This window comes from Haemaphysalis longicornis, unplaced genomic scaffold (genome assembly GCF_048455015.1).
Source record: "Haemaphysalis longicornis isolate Haplotype H1 unplaced genomic scaffold, Haemaphysalis longicornis Haplotype H1 scaffold_1, whole genome shotgun sequence".
NCBI lineage: Eukaryota > Metazoa > Arthropoda > Arachnida > Ixodida > Ixodidae > Haemaphysalis > Haemaphysalis longicornis.
This window is the reverse complement of record NW_027526203.1, coordinates 267,756,387-267,771,248: the sequence shown is the minus strand read 5'-3', so window position 1 is coordinate 267,771,248 and position 14,862 is coordinate 267,756,387. Positions and strand designations below refer to the sequence as shown.

General features: G+C 50.4%; 1 protein-coding gene across 6 annotated transcripts in view; it reads right to left on the bottom strand.

Annotated features, from left to right (window-relative positions):
* Nucleotides 1–14,862, bottom strand: part of Sv (paired box protein shaven) — a 225,328-nt gene that overhangs the window by 135,976 nt on the left and 74,490 nt on the right. For 5 of the 6 annotated variants that reach the window (XM_077677139.1, XM_077677171.1, XM_077677163.1 and 2 more), the window contains exon 3: nt 673–705. The exons of the other annotated variant lie outside the window; for it this stretch is intronic. In XM_077677139.1, coding sequence (XP_077533265.1) covers nt 673–705 — 33 coding nt within the window. The remainder of the gene's footprint in view (nt 1–672; nt 706–14,862) is intronic. 6 annotated transcript variants of the gene reach the window in all.

Genomic DNA, 14,862 nt, shown 5'->3' with positions numbered 1-14,862 from the left:
ACGGTGTCCACCCTTAGGTGAGACAAACTACGCCTGCTGGTGGTCTTTCCTTTCCATTTTAACAATAAATTCATTCATTACTGCAGGTTAGCTCGCTGCGGGGCTTACAGGCGGTGTGATGGTGCCACAGTTTGTATACTTTTTCCACTAGTGGCGCTTGCGACAGACTCTTTTACCCACCGATTGCGAGAGCCAAAGCTGGTAAACGCAGCTTCCGCTTCGGCTACTACTTTCTGAATGAATTAAAAATGTATATTCAACAGACAAGCCCGCTTCTAGGTCTCAACATGAGTAATTCTTGTGACGGCAAAGCACGCATTGGGAAGAAAAAATTCAACATTTCAGGAGGCTATTTCGCTGATAAAAACAATTGAAACGTGGGAATAAAAGCACAGAACAAGATACCTGCTAAATTCACGCAGCAGAAGTTTGCACTTTGTTTTCAGCACTGTAAAACGGGAACATCGAGGGTGGTTTTGTTGTAAATTAATGGGTTGTTTCTCATTTCTCACAGACTACCTCGATATTCTGCTTTCTGTTTTATTGTTAGAATGCATAATATTTTCATTTCACGCTCTCGGCCGAGTGTTGCTGCATGCGGTGTAATAAAGACCACGAAACGGTAATGTCGCTACGACTGAGATAAAAAAAACCGGTACGAACGAAACTTACTCTGGTTGGACGACGTAGCCCGGCCATTAGCGTCTGAAAGAAAAAGAAAAGGTTCGTGTTAATGCAACGGTAAAATTGTAGAACGAAGAGAATATGAACAAATAGCTTGGCGTTGCACTTTGAACAAGGCGTGTTCTTTGGTATTATTGACTTTGTTAATACTCTAGTTTCCACGATGAAAACGTAAAGCAGTTTTAATTAACGTCCTTCAAATAAACGCAGTAAGGCCGTCGATGTAGTCGTGTTTTGTGCTTTAATAGGTAAATTCACCGAATGTTGAACATGGCGGTGTCTGAAGGAAGAAAAAAAAATGTTAGTGCCACCATAAGCATTACTGAAAACATTTGCTGCTTTGACCAAGGTCAACACAGTGGTCCTGTTGCTGCCCTATGCACCTATGCCGAGGCTACGGGCGTGACATGTGAAGGTAGGCGATCGTAACTCGTAAACGCAGTTAAATCCAAACGCTTTCGCCCTTTACGCTGGGTGCCTTCATTTGTCCGCGGGCCGAAGCAGAGGTACAGGGCAAACAAATGTCTATTTTTAATTACTCAAAATAGCAACAAAAGGCCAAAAACAGGAGTTGTTACCGTGGTGTATAATCAAGCATGAAGCCAAACAGAGGCCTCCAAAGTTGAAACGCATATATGCCGATTAATAATGAGGGAATAAACGTCAGTTTAAGCCTGTCAGTGCTGTAGCTGTAATTGGCTGTTTCTACAAAAGTTCCTACATTCCATAAGTAATACTAAAAGGACCAAATGAGACAAAAGCAGCTCCAGGCTGTACGGCCAAATGCGATCCAAGACGGAAATACTCAGAGCCCACGCAGCCACTAGCGGTTTCATGCGCACCGCGCTTTCCAGCGCGCGTTGGCCGTACCTGTGCTGCCATCTGTCTGCGCTCGTCTAGACTATTGCGCGTAGTTTTTTTATCCTTTAGAATGTTTGCGCGCAGTTCTTTCGGCGGCAATTTGAAAGCAGACTTACGGTCGCGCTTATTTGCGTGTCTTCGCTGCTGTTGTAACCACACGCTTACCCTCAGCCCCGAGGCTACGTCTCCACGGTGCCAAAAACCACGTCGGCCAAGCTTTTTTGTTTAGCTTTACACACGTCCCTTCCAGTGCTCGGCCATTTGTTGAGAGCTTCTCGGTACCCGTAATTTACCCCAAGAGAGGCTCCAAACTTTCTTACCAACTCTCATCATCCACCCTGACGAGTCCGCGGGCGCAGATTCTCACAAACAGGATACGCGAGTCATTATTAAGATGGCGCGCAACTAATCACCAGTACAGCGCGCAAGTGAGCAGCGAGGGGAGATAAAGTGAATAAGCGCAAAGTATCAACAAGCAACAGCCGAGGCCGGACCACTGAGGCCGACCGAAGAGCGGGAGGGTCAGCCCGGGCCAGTAGCCATTCGAGCTGAACAAAAGGAGCGGGCTCGTTCGGCCGCTGCCAACGACACACTGTCTCCGTTCGGGTGGGAGCAAGGTCGGTCAAGTTCAAGGCCTGCGCGGTTTCAAGACAAGAAAAAGAAACGCCGGCGGTCGCTTCGCGCCGGAGACAATCCCACGGTGGCGAAACAATGGGCCCTACGTCTGGGCTTCGCCGCAGAGGCTTTCGCTTTCGGCCGTTGGGGGGCGCCATCTGGCTTGACCCCCCAGCCACGCTGCGGGCTGCCGGAGGACCCCATAAAACAAGGGGTCAAGTGAGAAAGGAATTAATGACCGCGCACACTGGAGCACTGGCAATTTACAGAAAGGGAAAGAAGACAAACAAGATGCGGGCAAGAAGGTGCGAGTAACAAAAGACGGCAGACTCCTGAGACTCGTCTCCTCGTCGGGCCTCGGCCTAGCGGGTGGGGTCTTCTGACGAACGCTAATTATTCCTATCTGAGACAATTCTCCAGTCCATCAAGCTCCCGGGTCAAGGGTCTAGCCTCACTCGTTTTGTTCTTTTTCTTTCCCTTCCTTCCGTTGTTTCTCTACGTATGCCTTCGTTGTCTCTCCGCTTTCGCCGCAGTGATTCAACAAGCGAAGACATGCAGAGGCTTCTTGATTAAAATTCAACCCGCGCGGCGGCGTCAGATCACTACCCCTTGCCTGATAATAAAAGAGCACGTAAAATAAACGGCAAGTTCTTGTTTACTAACGTGACGAAAAAGCACATATACAAAAAATTCACTACTCGAGGGACGTTCGTTCTGTGCGACATTAGTGTTTCCGAAAGTCGATATACGGCAAAAAGTGCTGACAAATAAACGACCCTATGGCGGTATGGGCACCCCGTGCTGTCTGCTGCGTATAAGGAATTGTGTCATTTTTATATTTGTTTAACCTATGTGCATGCATTCACTTGTCTGTGTGTGCGTGTGTACACTGATTACCTGATTTATGTCTTAGAAATATGAACTAAGCTTACAACACACACACACACACTCACACACACACACCCACACACACACACACACACACACACACACACACACACACACACACACACACACACACACACACACACACACACACACACACACACACACACACACACACACACACACACTAATGTTATTTTTGCTTTAGTAATGATGCATCGCGGTTCCACAAAGTAATAAGGTTTTTCATTTCCATCTAAAACACGCAGAAAAATCGGTTTTTTTAACCCGAAGTAAAGGAAAACCGCGTTCGCGGGCTCCCAAGTCCCCCAAGTCGGGAATTGAATTTTGCCGCGTTCCCCGCGCGCTCTACCACTTGCCGTCGAGCAGCCACGCAGCGCCATCTCTCAACGTTTTCATACACTACCACCGCAACGCCCGCGCGGTTACGGTCCGCTTGTTTCGCGAGGAGGTTTGAGCAGAAACAAGGCGGCGTGTGTGCAAGAGCGAGGAGGGTAGTGAGGAGGATGGCGCGGCGAGATGGAATGACCGGTACGCGCAGAAAACAGAACGCGCTCGCGTAAGCAGAAAAGACAAGCCGGGCCGCAACAACAAGAAAAGGTGGAGGCGGCTGAAAAAGAGACCAGAAGCAGCACCAGCAGCAGGAAGTCTGTGCGGGCGAAAGAAGAGGTGGTGAGCGCGGGATAGGGACAGAGAGTGAGCGCGTCGACGAGTCCGAGTACTTCAGTGCGTGCGCTTACATTTTCTTTCATTTCATTTTCTTTTTCCAATTGACTGGTCCGGTGCTGCGGCGCGATGCTTTGGTTGAGTATACACAGACAGACGAAAGCTGGAGTGGAGGACGGCATAAAAGAACGAAAGACAAAGCGATCACAGACGCTGCGTCAGCATACGAATGAAATGCGAGTGAAAGAGAGGGACGCCGCGCGGCACGGTGGGAATGTCGCGCAATGGTCACAATAGGCCGAAAACTGTCACGCAGCGGGGACCGGAAAGAAAAATACGACGGGCTCGCAGTATAAACACTATGATCAAATTGAAAATGACCCTGTTGAGAAGGGAGGGGTTGACCGCCTTGGTAAGGCCACAGTCGTCGCATGTCGTGGCAGCGCCGAGTAGATTCGAAGGTCACGTGGCCTGGCAGATTTGAAGGGTCAGTTACATACTTCGAGCGTTGCCCCACGTGTCAAGCCAACCGCAGCCTGTGTCGACACCGCAACAGTACGAGACGAAGTTGTGGAAAATTTTTCTCTCGGCGTCTATCTCGAGGTCTCTCTCTGCATCTGGGCAACAAGCCCCGATTCATTCAAAGAAGCCACCTCGCAAGGAAAAAAAAAAACGGCGACTTGTCGCAGGTAGAACAGGTGAAATTGCTGATAACAGCAGCAGCAGGCAAGCAAGTGCTGAAGTACTACCGCAATACAAATGCGGATAAAAGGCTGAATAAAATCAAGCTCCGATTATCTCATTGCAAAGCCAGGTTAATTCAGTCATTAATCACTGAGCGCTGCAGCGGACGTTCCCCGAATGGTGTTTTACATGGAAACAAGGCACACACATCACATGACGCACCCAACTGCGGTACCAAATACATGCCAAATCGAGTACATTAAAACGGAGTGTTACAAAACTAAGCTTTGATACGTATTTAAACTGTGAAATGTAGTGGCTATGTAACTGCTCTTTTTATCTTAACGGGCGATGCAAGGGCGTGGCGACTGGGCGTCTGGAGTTGGCTGGGTAGTTGTTTCAAAGGATTGGCTTTGGTAAGGGGAGGGAGTCAGGAAGGCTGACCAGCAAGCCCCTTGTGCGCGTCCATGAGAGCCCCTGGCTCTGCGGAGTTGATTACTCGCCAAGCCCGGCAAAGAACCTCGAACCATGCCTCCAAGCTTTGTGCGATCCATCTTAATTTGGGAAGTCACCCACGGGCGCGATTTGGTTATTTTTATTTGTTACTCAGGTTTCGCATCACTGGTACAGCAGCACCGTTACGGGATACTTCCTTGAAGTCAATACACCACGAAGGGGGCGACGATAGGCAATGACTCGTGAACCCCGGCGTCACGTGTACGGTACGACAGCTGATCGCCTCCTCTCTGGAGCATTGCCCTTGGAAGGAGACAAGGCTGAGCGTATGCGTAGAGCCCTGCATCGTTCACAACGTTACGCTTGATTCTAACCGTGCACCTTGAAGAAAATTTGAGATGACCCATTCTTCCCGGCCATAGGTGACGGTGCGAGCGGGAGGCTTCCCGGGTCTCGAAAGTCAAGGGCAATAGCCCTTGGCCGATGTTTTGAAGATATTTTCTCTACGGCCCCTTTCTTCATGGCGGCGCTTCTATTTATTGCAGCAGGGTGCCATGCCGGCCGCTGGATCTATCTCTCCTCTTTCGGTCTTTTATGTTCAAAAATGCGCTCCGCTTGTCTCGCTCTCGGCTTCTCCGCTTTCGCGTCGTCAACCATTGTGCGGGATGTTCCGGAACTGCAGGCGCCTCGGGGTTTGCACGTTGTTCTCTCGGGTGCGTGCTGCGATCCACGGCAGAGTGGGGGGGCCCGCGTTTGATCGCCCAAGTGCGGGTGCCTTGCGAGGGGGAGCCTTATTAGAATGATTGGGCGCTCGCGGCGAAAGGCTGCGCGCCGTGGGCTCCGCCGGGGGTGTTCACTGCAGCCTGCGCCACCGCGGCGCCATCCATCTCCATTATAATTGATGATACGACAGACGAGCACTCTGCCGTTTGGTTTACCGGCGCCCAACGGTCCGGCTCGGAACATGCGCCCGGGTCGGCAGTCTATGCACAACTGCAGCGATAACAGACAAAACCGAATCTGTACACTCTGAAGCGCACTGTTCTAGAGGTCTCAGGGGCAGCACGGAGCAACAGCTGTTCTTCAACGTGCATCAAATGCCGTGTACTGTCGTCATTGAATGCGCTAGCCAAATCGCGCCCTTAGCTGAGGCAAGTAACGGAGCACACTTCGGTCAGAGGAGGTTCCACTTTCGGCGTACACGTTAAACCCCGCAAGCAAGTTACAGCAACACACTGGGTTTCACTAGAAGCACGAACTGCAAGTGTCCAGGGCTGTGCGTTGAAGCTTTGAACCTCACGCCGTATTAGAGACCTCCGGATGAATTTAGCACACCATGGGGTCTTTCAACGAGCCCCTAAGATTTTCTACCAGCTGACTTAATGGGTCACAGCTCCATAATTTGGGGGATTTCGGCTGTGGAAAATTTGAAATGTTCCCCAGCGAGTGGTGTCTCTGGACGTGCGTTGCCTCACTGAAAGGAGAATGGAATGCATGGCTTTATTCAAGATACAAGGCCCAAAGGCCCTATTGGGGGAAGCGCGCGCGAGCAAGGGTAGGGGAAGATGGTTCGTTTAAGTTTGTCCCTGAGCTGCCTAAATGCATGCGCCATAGAGGCCTAAGGAATAAAACTGTCTCTCTGAATAAAACTGAATCAAAATGTCACAATACTTTATTAGCCCGTAAATCTGCCTCCAAACCTTTCGCGTTGCTTAGCAAGGCTCGCAAACTTGGATGCCTCTTCAAGCTATGCAGCGGACCTTATTTTGGAGTACCAAGTCCGAGGCCTAATGTGTAGTTATCTGAATTAAATTACGGTTCGTTTTAGGCAAGCGACGTATACTTAGGACCGCGCAGCCGAGTAGCCTCTTTCAGTGGTCAATAAAAGCAGGAGAAGCGGACAAAACAAGCGCTAAAAACGCGATAACGAACGAACTCAGCCTTTCACAAAGCCGCGCCGGTCGAAAGTGACCCAGGTGTCCTCAGGAGGGTCGTGTTGGGCAATATACGATCTCGGTGACTGAAAGTTTCACTCGCAACCGGTCCCGCGTGTTGCCACCGGACCCTTGTGCACGTTCGCTGCGGTGGCCCACTTGTTGGCCGTGGCAGCCTCGGGGAGCTGCAGTTCGCGAACCCGCGCAGTGAAACAGCCGCCAAAGGAGACATTTCGCAAGGTGGACGGCCAGGCGCACCTACACGACAATTCCAGCTGAACCGCTGCCGCGGATAGTCGCCACGTCCGATTGGGGCATGCCGTGAAAGGTCGAGCAACGCTGTGGCGCAGTGCAAGAATACGTCACTAAGCCGACCAATAACTTTTTTCTTTTATTTCAGTGGTAAAAAATTGTTTAATCACATTTGCGCAATGCGCTCCTACAAGCTTGTACGGACGGCTCGAAGCATTCCATTTGTGTGGAGCCGGCGCGCTCACTTTGGCGGAATTTCTTTGAAACGCCTGGCGCCTATTAGCAACCCTGCTGACAAGTTTCGCAATAAGAGCAGCCGCTCATAAAGCGCGGATTGGGCATCAACTTGCCCCCACTTGCAGCGTTCGCCGTCTGTAGAAGCCCTGCGGCTGGAGTGCGGGTGTTCTCTTCTGCCTCTTCCGCGCTCTTTCCCGGTCGCGTGCGGGATCCCAGCCGCGTACGCTACGCAGCGTCCCGCGCTTCTGGTGCCGGTACGGCGGCCAGGCTGCTGTTTAGCGAAGTCCTCCGCTGCTGTGCGGGGGCTCATCCGGAAGAAAAGAGAGGGGGCGTGCCCCGAGGAGTAGCCGGCGGCCACTGTTTTCCCCTCAACGCCCCGTCGTCTTCGCCGGTCTTCTTGAGACGACGGCGGTGGCGTCAGCAGAGAGACGAGCGGCGCGCGCGCCTCCCGGCCGAAAAGCCGTCCGGGGTTTCCCACGATCCGCTGCCACACCAGCGCGCTACCCTCGTCGCTTCTCCTCCGCCCGTGCGTGCATGCGTGCCGCGGTAGCAACAGGTGGACGCGCTTCTCTGATGCACGCCCCAGTCAGTCGCGCCTACGGGAGAGGCAGGACCTCTCTTCGAGCGCTGCTTGCTGTATGATATATTTTCTTCTCAATTTTGTCTACAGAAGCTGCCCTTCTGAACCTGGCTTTGATAACCTCGGGAACCTGTTACGGTCCCTGGGACCATCATTCATTTCTCGCGTATGTCAACAAGGGAGCAGTGGCTTGCAAAACGAAATGAGCTACAAACAGTGCAGTCTGGCCTTTTCATGGTGGAGGATTTGACCGCGTACAACGGGACATTGATAACTGTAAAATATGGGGCTCACCACAAACAGCTAGCCATCCTGTGCACGGTACATAAATGGCAATCAAAGAGCTTGTAAAGGCGAAAGCGCAGGCGTTCACGTGGCAAAACTGCTTCGGGCTAGGACCGACTAAAACGGTGATGGCCGCAGCAGAAAGCAGTTTGACGTTCATACGACGTTGTCCGTAGACTAGGTAGATCCGACTAGTTTAATGGTGTTGTAGCAGTTCGTAAACAGGCTACTTTCACCTAAATTGTCGATTAGACAAAAAAAAAAAAAAAAAAACCGGCGGGTTATCGGATGACTTGACGTAAATGGAGAGTGCCAACGCTCACACTATATATAGACCCGAAAATGACGTACTTTTACAACACAGCTCGGCGCCGTATCTGCTGTAAGCACCTCAACTGTTTTATATACACAATTGAAGAATGTTGAGAGAAAGGATGAAGGAGCTAGCGAACCAATAGCAGGTGGCGCGAAGAGGGTTGTACGTCAAGCTCACATGACCCGATCTCTCGCTAAACGACGCAATATCAACTAAGTCAATGTGTTGGTAAGTAAAATCACGACGCAATACCACTGCAGTTCTAACCAAATCACGCCGCACTATTTCTAATCCGGACCATAGCCTTCATTACATATACATACTTCGTGGGTGAGCTTCTCCGCGTTACGTGTAAGTGTATAGCGAAGCATGCTTGGGGGTTTTCGGTCACGTTGATACGAAACCAGGATGATTCGCATAGTACAGCTGGCGCTTAAATCTGATTAATGAACCTGGTTTTCAGTAGCCCTAACCTTCAGTGATTACGAAGTTTTATCAGTTATCCATCTACGCACTTTGTACCCAGTTTTCTATCGCCCACACGAAGTATTTCGGGTTTAGTTGTCTTCTATACATCTTATGTTCCTGAACTAAAGAAGTGGCCATTTCAAAACTAGCTATTAAATTGGCTATTTAAAAATTTGCATCTCAGCCGATAGTTCAGAAAAGCGTTGCCTACACACTGCTCTAAAGTTACGGATGCAGGAATGTGGTACCGGTGCCTACGAGAAAACATGAACGAAAACGTGTATTGGTCTGTTTGTTGCTAATTTCAACCCTGATATCATCAAAGCCGTTGGCCCTGCGTGTACTGTAACCGACCATACACCATTGTCTTTGTTTCCACAAATACTCCCCCTCACCCCCCGTCCCCCAAATACGGGCGCGTGCGTGTGTGCGTGCGTGCGTGCGTGTGTGTGTGTGTGTGTGCGTGTGTGTGTGTGCGTGTGTGTGTGTGTTTGTGCGTGTGCGCGTGTGTGTGTGTGCGATGCATGAAAAATACTGGATATTACGTCCTCACTTCATTGTTTCCTGGGGGCTCTATAAGGAATTTGCCCACAGAATGAAATGAGGAAGTTTTCGTTGTGTACGAAAGCCTTGCGCTTGCGTCTATGTGGATGCCCTGAGGAAAGGGGAAAATAAGAAAGAACCTCAAGAGCAGGCGTGGACTGTGGCAGGGCATTGTACTGGCCATGCTGCCTGCTTCCGATGATTCGCGATATGTCGATCGAGAGGCGGCGCAGAAGAAAGTGTCGGAGAGGCGCAAATGGCAACTCGTGTCGAGGCAATGGTGTTCCCGGAGGGCCGAAAGACGGGCCGACGCGTCATCCAGCGGAGAGGGTCATGGGGCGGCGGTGGAACTGAATGGCCGGAAGAGCGTCAAGGGCACGCGCGCCCGAGACGGCTGTCGGTGTGTAGTGCGTGCACACGACTCTGCCGCTCGTCACTGCCGGCGGCGGCGCTTGTTGCTGCGGTGCCGTGTCTTCCGCCACACAGCGCGCTTCACTTCAAATGGGTCGGTGACGACGTCGCGTGAATTAAAAAAAAACCCTATTCAACAGCAAATACGAGAGCTTGCGCTGGAGTTCACAATACGATCCAACGGGGTGAAAGGTATCATCATGGTACCATCACGTTACCATCACACGTTATCATCACAAAGGTATCATCACCTCTGTCAGATTAGTAATGCGATTTCAAGTGTTGAAATAGAGTGTCACGTAGTGAACTCGCCATGCTCTACCTGATTTATTTTCACTCAGTTTTGTAGCAAACGACATTTACGGGAAATTGCCCTTCTTGTGCACGTTCCAGCGAAAGTGCCTATTAAGTCGAACCCCCCTCAACGAAAATAAATCAATGAAAGGAAAAAAAGGTGGTGAAAGTAAGGCAGTAATGTTAACCCATCTATGGCTTTAAAAGGACACAATGCCAGCATGCTGGCAGGAACCGAATTCGCGTCTCATGTGAGGAAGTACTGCCGTTTCGGAGGAAGGAGAGGAAGCCACAGAGGAAGCTACTCGCAGTAAGCTTTTATACCCGCTTCGGAGGAAGGGCAGGTGCTCGGCGTGAAGTTGACGGCTGAAAGGGAGAATACGAAGTGATGCGGTGACGTACAGTGCCGACCGGCCTCCGGAGCAACACGAAAACGTCTAGCAGAGACCGCGAGCGTCAGAAAGGAAATGCAGGGTGGTGCACTGGAAATTGCGCGAGTTTGTAGGTGTTCTTAGGAAAATTACTGTGCGCAAACGAACGGTATCGAGTAGAAGTAGCCCTTGCGTTGTTTCGTCTACTCTTTTCACGCGCTGTAATCTTCCCATCAAAGATGGGTCACACCGGGATATCACATTTCAACGCAGTTTGCAACCAGACAAAAATACATTCACCTTTTCTCCCTTTATCACGAAGTTGATCGCCGGTAATGTTTGTAGAACAAGTATTGGTTGCTTATACATATATAGGCAATTAATACTTGTTTTACAAACATTAGCGGCGATCAACTACGTGATAAAGGAAAAAAAGTGGGGTATTTTGTATTATATATATATATATATATATATATATATATATATATATATATATATATATATATATATATATATATATATATATATATATATATATATATATATATATATATATATATATATATATATATATATATATATATATTTATCTTCTCTGAGGCATTTAAGTCTTTCAAGACTGGCTTCGAGGTTAGGTCACAACGCGCTGTCATAATCCTGCAGCTCCCAAACGTTTTAATATGAGAGAGAGAAATATAGAGAGGGGGAGGGCGAGGAAGATTAAGATGAAACATAATTGGCGAAGCAACGGGCGCCATCTTGCTACTCCCCCACGAGTCCCTGTATTATTGGTTTCGTCGTTACGTGGCAAGTGTTCTCGCAGTGGCAATTTCAGCTGTCTGCACTGACGCGAAATTCTGCGGCAGCGTTCTGCGGCAGGCTTTGCCGCAATACACCGACGCGTTGCACGCGGCGGCGCGGCTCGGTTTGCGCCATTCAGCGAGCCGCCGAAGGGAAGAAAGCTCGTCGGCGACACGCGTCAGCGTTCACGATGCCACGGATGGCTGGCCCCGCAAAGAACGCGCCGTCGCGCCATGGCATTTGGCACCTTTTACTCAGTGCACTCACGGCAGAAAATGAGACTGACAGACGAGAAAGCGCTGCCATTGTGACGAGCAGCTATGCGACCAAGGGGAAAATCTCGCGTGAGAGAGAGAGAGAGAGAGAGAGAGAGAGAGAAGCGACGCGATGATTCAAATAGCGTTCCCTCGAGGATAGCATGCGACCGACGTACACGGAACGTTGAACTGTACATATCTCGCTTCATCACACTTATGATCCACTGCAGGAGCGGCGCCGCGAGCACGCGTGAGGACTCGATGGCACGTAATTTTTGCGATGGATAGCAAACACGTCCGGAAAGCGGGCAAGAGTGTCCTTGCTCCGCATCGCACTGTTGCGCCATTCTCAGCTAAGCAGTTGAACCTTTTAAATAAGCCGGGACATAAATTAGCCCGCAAAGAAAACGAAAACAGCTCCGACCGCACGTGCTTCGGCCGAAGCTGTCTCGACTCTCGAGCGTATTATTTCTCGCATGGTTATTGCTCAGGGCATTGTGTATTTAACTTTTGCGTGTAATAATTAACCGTCGCCAGCACGTCCCTTCAAGTTGTTCCGGAGCTTTCATCGAAAGGCACCGTTTATCAGCCGCGAAACTTGAAATGCGAGTTTTCGAGCGCGCCATGACTTTAGCGCAGCGGCCGCGTCCAGTCGCGTTGTTAGGCAGACCTTTGAAAAATCATTACGCAGTTCGATCGGCTATCGGCGGCCCAGCGCTCGGGGATCTTTTACCTCTCTCTCGCCTCCCCCGATAATTATCAGCACCTGATGAATAACGAACGCTTCTCTCGAGCCGACGAGGTCTCTGAAATTATGATGTTACGCTCTTCATCTCACCTCCCCGAGACAAGTCCGCGTTTTGTACTTTTAAGTGGGCCGCCGCCGCCGCCACAAAGTGGCGAGGAGGCCCTTTAACTCATCTCGGAACGAGCCTCCTTCGCGGTGTCCGGTGCCCCCGCGCTCCTTCCAGCCGCACGGCTCATCAGCGCCCCTATTACAGCCACGTCCGTAATTGAATCAACGACCGAGTCCCGCCGATTTATGTAGAGTTCATCGCCATCCACAGGGCCTCCTATTAATCACCGTTCAGCCCGAACGTGCCCCTTTGCACATCGTAGGTCATCTGCGAGATAACTCTGTTCGCCTCCGATGTCTTCTTCTTCTTCGGGGATGCTCGTACGCGACCACGCCCTGGGCGATGCTTGTCGTGTCCGTCTAGGAAGCAGGCAGAATTCTGCCCTCCACGTACAGCGTGATGGATCGCGCTCCCGGTCACGAGGCGACGGGCCAGCGTCAACGAAGGGCGCCACGGCTCCGGCATCCTCGTAAAGGGTGCGCAGGCGACCCTGCGCCCGATCCGTCGGACCTCGGCGGGAGCAACGCCAGAGGTCCGTCCAAAGCATCCTGGTTTTCACGGGCCTTTCGTCAGCGGGCCGCAGTACATGGCGCTGACGGTGCTGTTGTCCACACGCTTAGCTGGAACATCAGATTTAGCGTAATGTATCTCAACAATCGTGCTGAAAAACTGTTCAAGCGAATGGGGAGGACTTCAGTGCCCCTTTAAACTCCACAGAAATGCAGCAGTTGTGACTAAATTACCTTATGCATGCCAAGGCAGGAGGAGACAATGAGTGGATAAAGCGTTTTTCCAGCTAAGACGGTGGACAACTGTACATAGCATATCTACACGGCGAACTCGCGGAGTAAGGTAAGCTATCTATCTATACCACTTAAGCACTGTGAGCGCCTGTGCCGGCCAGATTTTGGTAAGACAATGCCGGGAACTCGCTTTGATGATTTTTTGGCGCAATTTGGCACGCTAATACGGTCGTTCATGACATCAAAGTACTGAACCATGGCCTGCTATTCAATCAACGTGGCTCAGATGAATGAAATCGTTACTAACGTACAAAATAATTCTGAGTTCACACACACAAAAAAGTTTGGCCCCAATCCACGCTGTGAACGTGGACGTACAGCGCAACCGAACGAGTGAACTGCACGAAACATAAGGCGCAGTCCGCACGAGTCCAAGAAAGAAAGCACGATTGTTTGAAATTTGTGATTCAGCATAGTTCTGAAATATGGAGCTAAAAAAAAACTTGTAAAGACAGTATCGTCCTAAAAGCCAAACATGAGGCGGGGGTCCGTTTCATGATGGCTTCGTGATTCTGATGGGTTTAGGGGCGGCAGTTTCAAGTTATTTGCATTAAAACTGCTGCTGGCAGTTATCCAAGACACCTGCTGAGATAAAACGTCCCGCGGTTATGTAATCGTTTGAGCAGACAAACGTCATACAATTTGTTTCGGCATAGTTCCGACACAACACGAGTTACCAGCGTTTTCTCTAACCATGCTGCCCCCGTAGAAGCCTATGCATTTCCTGGACACAGGAATCCTGAATTGTTTACAACATTACGGCGAACTATAACTGATTATTACAAGTAAAGGAAACTCTGCCCGGTGACAGAGTCGTCTTTGCGGCCAACTGCAGTACGATTTTTTATTTTTTTTTTCTGAAATGTCTACATTAGATGCAGAGCTACAGAGAATTCGTGAGAAAGTTGGCTTTGCCGCAAAGCGTTCTCGGTTGGTGGTCGCGACTGAACCGTTGGGGAGCAGCCGTATACATCTTTGCTGCAAAAAAAAAGGCAGTATTTAAGCTAATCAAAGGTATTCTTTGTCGGTTCTATCATACTGCAGTGTTATTCATTGCCGTTTTTAATTAGTACGGGTATTCGGCTGAGAGGCGAATTAAGCGCTTCGAAAACGCGTTCTCGCCGGGCCTGATGCCGTGTATGGTTACGCTTCTTCCGCGTTCAGTGGTCAGGAGTACGAAATGGAAGACAGGGTAAGATCGGCGGCGGGTCGATAGCCCTGGAGCGCGGTTGCCCGCCTCACAGCGCGCCGCCGGGGAGAACAGCTGTCCGGCGCACGATGGCTGCTCGCTCCTGCTGCGGCAACGGATCCCCCGGTATCTGCGGCTGCTGTTTCGGCTTCTACATGCGTACATCTGCTGCGGGGCACGCGGGAATCGCAGGCGGACCTCGAAACCGGTATCCAGCAGCGGCCGGGAATTCAGGGATGCCATTCTGTCGCACAATGGATGGCGCAAGGTTAAGGCTAATATGATCTCCAAAATTGACCTAGAAAGAAATCTAAGTTGCAAGACATCCTGTGAATTCGCGGGTTTTTCGCTGTGTAATATTCCGGTTATTGCGTGACATTAGGCCCGTGAAA